Source organism: Brassica oleracea, chromosome C2 (assembly GCF_000695525.1).
Source record: "Brassica oleracea var. oleracea cultivar TO1000 chromosome C2, BOL, whole genome shotgun sequence".
Lineage (NCBI taxonomy): Eukaryota > Viridiplantae > Streptophyta > Magnoliopsida > Brassicales > Brassicaceae > Brassica > Brassica oleracea.
In genome coordinates, this window is record NC_027749.1 from 64137 (window position 1) to 70066 (window position 5930).

The 5930-nt window shown below is 35.9% G+C and overlaps 2 protein-coding genes across 3 annotated transcripts in view; both read left to right on the forward strand.

Moving 5' to 3' along the window:
- Positions 1-163: 163 nt before the first annotated feature.
- Positions 164-2023, forward strand: LOC106324773 (serine/threonine-protein kinase HT1). Of its 2 annotated transcripts, none has more exons than XM_013762756.1 (5): positions 164-425; positions 536-864; positions 972-1096; positions 1177-1335; positions 1417-2021. In XM_013762756.1, the coding sequence occupies exons 1-5, from the start codon at positions 307-309 to the stop codon at positions 1690-1692; spliced, it is 1008 nt and encodes a 335-aa protein (XP_013618210.1). In that variant the 5' UTR covers positions 164-306; the 3' UTR covers positions 1693-2021. The 2 variants fall into 2 exon arrangements, with proteins under 2 accessions (XP_013618210.1, XP_013618209.1); XM_013762755.1 differs by having other exon boundaries at positions 225-425; positions 1414-2023.
- A 3464-nt stretch (positions 2024-5487) lies between these two features.
- Positions 5488-5930, forward strand: part of LOC106323108 — a 1439-nt gene continuing 996 nt past the window's right edge. Inside the window, exon 1 of the mRNA XM_013761277.1 lies at positions 5488-5645. Within this exon, the coding sequence (XP_013616731.1) occupies positions 5488-5645 (158 nt within the window). The remainder of the gene's footprint in view (positions 5646-5930) is intronic.

The window sequence follows — 5930 nt, forward strand, 5'->3', positions numbered from 1 at the left end:
GGGGGGGGGGGGAAGGAGTCGGAAAGAGAGAATGTCCAAGTCGGGTGCTGGCCACATGTCACTGTTTCATTCGTTAAAAGAAATAAAACAATTAACTCCCACCATTTTCTTGTCTTTTTTTTTTTGGATTAAAAATAATAGATTAGCGTCTTGTCTTCTCTTTACTTTGTGTAAAGACAAGATAGATAAAGAAAAAACATTCGTCGCCGTCGCCGTCGCCGGAGAAAATTTGACTGAGTGGAAGGGGGAGTCTCCGTACATGGAATTAGGGTTAATGGTAGAGAGATAAAGAGAGAGAGAGAGAAAATGAGTAGTGGGGAAGAGAAGGGATTGAGGATAGAGGAGAGTTTGTTAGTGGATCCAAAGTTGTTGTTCATCGGCTCCAAGATTGGCGAAGGCGCTCACGGCAAAGTCTATCAAGGAAGGTCTGTCTGTGTTTCCTTTTTCTTTTCTTTTCTTGGTTTTTTTGTTTGATACTTCCTCTTCTCATCTTCCTCTTCTCATCTTCCTCTCCTCTCATCTCCTGCTGCTCCAGGTATGGTTCCCTGATTGTTGCAATCAAAGTTCTCCACCGTGGAAGCAATCCTGATGACAAGTCTTCCCTCCATAGCCGTTTCATCCGTGAAGTAAATATGATGTCCCGAGTCAAACACCACAATCTCGTTAAGTTTATCGGAGCGTGCAAAGATCCTTTAATGGTAATCGTAACAGAATTGCTCCCAGGGATGTCACTCCGCAAATATCTCACCAGCATCCGCCCTCACCTCCTTGATCTCCCTGTCGCTTTGTCCTTTGCCCTTGACATTGCCCGCGCCTTGGACTGCTTACACGCCAATGGCATCATTCACCGTGACCTCAAACCTGGTACGTAATCATCTCAATTACTTGTTGTTTTTTTTACTTTTATAGCTAGCTCCTCATTCTCATTTTTCCATCTTACTAAATTGGTTTGTTTCCACTCCTCTTAACAGACAACCTATTGCTCACGGAGGATCACAAATCCCTCAAGCTTGCTGATTTTGGCCTTGCTCGGGAAGAATCTGTCACTGAGATGATGACCGCTGAGACTGGCACTTACCGTTGGATGGCTCCTGAGGTTTGTCTTGTCACATTTATATGCCTTATCTAAGAAAACAACCCCCCCCCCCTAGTTATTATGTTTATGTCGTATAATAGCTCTACAGTACGGTGACGCTGCGTCAAGGAGAGAAGAAGCATTACAACAACAAGGTCGATGTCTACAGCTTCGGAATCGTCCTATGGGAGCTTCTTACTAATCGCATGCCATTCGAGGGCATGTCCAACCTCCAAGCCGCCTATGCTGCAGCTTTCAAGGTCCTTATTCTCTTTAATAACTGATATATATTCTCTTTCAAAATCCAACCTCAGTTTTGTTGTTTTGGAACATTGCAGCAGGAGAGGCCCGGAATTCCAGATGGAATATCTCCCAGTCTCGCCTTCATTGTGCAATCGTGCTGGGTGGAGGACCCAAACATGAGGCCCAGCTTCAGCCAGATTATCCGATTGCTCAACGAGTTCATCCTTACCCTCTCTCCTCCTCCTCCTCCTCCTCCTCTGCCTGAGGGCGAGGGCAACAGAATCAGAGCTATCACTGAGTTCTCCAGCCGCGCAAAAGGGAAGTTTGCATTCATTCGCCAGCTTTTTGCTGCTAAGAGGAACACAGACTCTTAGAATAAGAAGAAGATGTTAGCAAGGAGTCTGACACTGCCACTGCTTTTGGGGATGAATAATAAAACATTAGCAGCAGATAAGTAGAACGTTAGACTTTAAGTCTATAGAGTAAGTAAGTTAGTCATTTCCCTTCACTTAACCCTATCTTTCTTCTCCTTCTTCTTTGCCAAGTTATTAAGTAGCCTCACATGCCAAACTAATTAATTGGACTCACATCTTCTAATTGTTACTTATCTTTCTAATACTCAAGAAAAAAAAAGTGTTATGTAATATATATGCAATATATAATTTTAAATTTTTGAAAAGTTTAGGGAAAACCGTTTGCACAATTTACTTATTTCCTCACATCTCTAGTTTTTATAGATCTTTCTCAAAATCATAGACAAGAGAGGGTGTTGTTCATTTAATATCCTAACTAAATTTTGACCCATCTTTTTTTTTATTTTATTTTTTTGAGAAATTTAATTTTTATATTTATATTATTTTTTGTAATCATATTTGTGTTTAATATTTATTTAGTTTAATATAATTTTTGGTAATCTTATTAAATATATCAAGTTGTATAATTTTTCACTTATGCCATATGCATTTCAAAAATTATTTTTATAAAATATTATATTTTTGTAATAGTTACCTAACATAATTAGCCAAGAATATTTGTACTCAGAAAAACCCAACTCTGAATCGATCCAAAAATAAAAGTCGATTACTCTATTAGATCTGGCCTATATATTTGAACGGTTCTTAAAATGTTATATTCGAAACCAATATCAAATTTAACAAGCATCGAAAACCAAACAAATTTTTGAAAAATGTTTGAAAAGAATAATTTTAATATATTTTGTTATATATATATGTAAATGGGTTAATATGATCTTCACTAACTTTAAGTAAAATCACATTGAACAGATTTTTTTGATCAAATAACCTATTTAAAACCCATTAAACTAAAATCCATAGAATATATTAAATAAATAATACTTCCATAATAATATCTGATACAGATTAAAAATATATTCAGAATTTAAATTAGATATTAGCCATATAATTAGGTACCAAATAGAAGTTGGTTACGTTATATATTTATAAATGCTATATCTTCTGGGGAATTTAGATGCAATTTTAAAATATGTTGATTGAAGTAATAATTAACTAACGATTTTGATGCTATCATGCACTTTTCTTATCTTTATTTAATTTCAGTTTTTGTTTGATTAAATAAGATATTTAGATGTAAATAGAAAAAATAGATCCCGATTATTATGTTAAGTGGTGGTTACATCCACAATATATAATTAGATGCAATTAGTATCTTTTTAAGTATAGATTGTTGAAAATAATTAGTTAGACTAAACATATATAAATAGGTCATGTTCCTAATTTAATAGTATTGATAAAAAAAACTATTACTAGAAATATATTAAACTATTAATAACCTTTACAGTTTACACAATACTATCCTAGTTAAACTTGATAAACTGTTTCGATACATATACTTACAACTCTAGAATGCATATATATTTATTATCAAAGTTTATTATATAGTGCATACATTAACGCAAAAATGTTTTCTTCTTGGTCACTTATTAGACTATTTTCAATTGTTGGTTTCATTTCTACTTTAAAAAAAATATTTTCTTCAAAATAAAAAAATAAAGCCTTCAAAAAAAAAAGCAACATTTGACAATTATTTTATTAACAACACTTTTCACAATTCCTAATGTTGCTCAATTATTTTATTTTAACAATAATTCAACACAATTACTATTTAATATAAATTAAAAATAATCATATTATAAAACTATGTAATAACATACATAAACAAACAAAAACATCATACTTTATAAAAATCATTGTATATATATGCTTTCTATAAGTGATTAACAAAATACTTTGAGACGAAGGATATATTTTAAGTACTTATGGGTTGTCCCGGTATGTTTTGGTTATGAGGTTTAGTTCGATGGGCTTATTACATCTCTGTGTCCAAACTTATGCTCTCTTATTATTTATTTATTCTACTGGATATCATGGCTTTATGAATGTTTGAATGGGTATCAAGCTACGGGCTTTAGGCGGTCTAGTTATAAGTATGCCGTTTGGATAGAGGTAATATTAAGGAGACGGGTTGATGTTTTCACGAGTTACGTTGGTATCTTCATATCGGTTTATGGACAGATAGGGCCTCTTCACTCCCGGTTGACTAGCTCTGTAGAGCTTATTTTTTTGGAATTTTTTATGAAAGTATTGAGTTGGAATTGTAGAGGTGCGGGAAGTAATTGGACAATTAGCTATCTAAGGGAAATTTGGCATAAACATAAACCGGATTTTCTGTTTTTGTCGGAAACAAAACAAGATTAAAATTTCATTTAAGGTTATCAGGCTCACTTCAGTTATGACAATTTAGTTACGGTGGACCTAATTGGTACAAGAGGAGGACTTGCTTTATTTTATAATAATGAATTCCAAGTTAATATTTTATATACTAGTAATAGGATGATTGATGTGGAAGCGATGGCTCTAGGGAAACAAGTTTTTATGACTTTTGTGTATGGAGAGCCGGTACAACAGTTGAGGGATCACGTATGGGAAAGGTTAACCAGGTATGGTCTTGCAAGATCAGAACCGTGGTTTATAATAGAAAATTTGAATGAGATTACTCGTAATCATGAAAAAGAAGGTGGGACGCTAAGACACCCATCATCTTTCTTATCCTTTAATAACATGATAAGGGATACAGGATTACTGGAATTCCCAGCCAGAGGAAATAAAATGTCCTGGCAAAGGAGAAGGAACAAAGGTTTGGTTAAGTGTCGGTTGGACCGTGCGCTGGCTAATGAGGATTGGCACGCACTTTTTCCATGTTCTTATACAGAATATTTAGGAATGTTGAGTTCTGATCATAGACCAGTGGTGACTTATTTGGATAATAAGATACAGAAGCGACGAGGACAATTTCGGTTTGATAAAAGGTGGATCGGACAGGATGGTTTGCTGGATTCGATTGAGAGGGGTTGGGGGACACCGGCAACAGAGAATACGGGGGTTTTCGTTTCAAAAATTATTAATTGTAAAATGGGTTTTGATCAACATTGGATACGCCTGATGATGGAATGTATTTCCTCAGTACAATATAGAGTGTTATTAAACGGACAACCGAAAGGAAATATAATCCAACAGCGGGGACTTAGGCAAGGGGATCCTCTTTCTCCTTATCTATTTATTATGTGTACGGAAGCGTTGGTAGCGAATATTAAAAAGGCGGAGAGGGAGAAACTTTTGACGGGTATAAAAGTCGCTAGGGCTTGCCCTTCGATATCCCATTTACTCTTTGCAGATGATAGTCTTTTCTTCTGTAAAGCAAAAAGGGAAGAATGCCAGACTATTCTCCGGATCCTTAAGGAATATGAAGTGGTATCAGGTCAGCAGATAAACTTTGAAAAATCTTCGATTCAGTTTGGGCATAAGATTGAGGAAGATTTAAGGCAGGATTTACGGGACATCTTGGGAATACAAAATCTTGGTGGAATGGGATCATACCTGGGAATACCTGAGAGTTTGTAGGGCTCAAAGGTACAAGTTTTTGGTTTTGTTCAAGAGAGATTAAATAATAGGGTCAATGGATGGACTTTCAAGTTTTTCACTAAAGGGGGTAAAGAGGTGATTATAAAATCCGTGGTAACAGCTCTACCAAATCATGTAATGGGATGTTATCGTATTCCGAAAACAGTGATGAAAAAACTGACCAGTGCAGTGGCACGGTTTTGGTGGAGTCCAAGAGGTAATACTAGAAGGATGCATTGGAAATCTTGGGATAAAGTCTGCGTGCGTAAGGCTGATGGAGGTTTGGGTTTTAAAGATCTCACAGATTTTGATACGACCATGCTCGGGAAACAATTTTGGAGGTTAATTGAGAAACCAAACACTTTATTTGCAAGAGTGTTCAAAGGAAGGTATTTCAGGAATGCTTCACCCCTGGAACCAGTTAGATCTTACTCGTCATCTTATGGCTGGCGTTTTCTCGAATTTTCAAAGGACGGTATTTCAGGAATGCATCACCCATGGAGCCGATTAGATCGTACTCACCATCTTATGGCTGGCAAATTATAATATCAGCTAGATCTCTGGTTAGCAAATGACTAATCAAAAGGGTGGGATCAGGATCATCTATTTCAGTATGGAATGATCCTTGGCTTCCATCCACCCGCCGAGACCCAGCAAACAAAAATCAACACAAC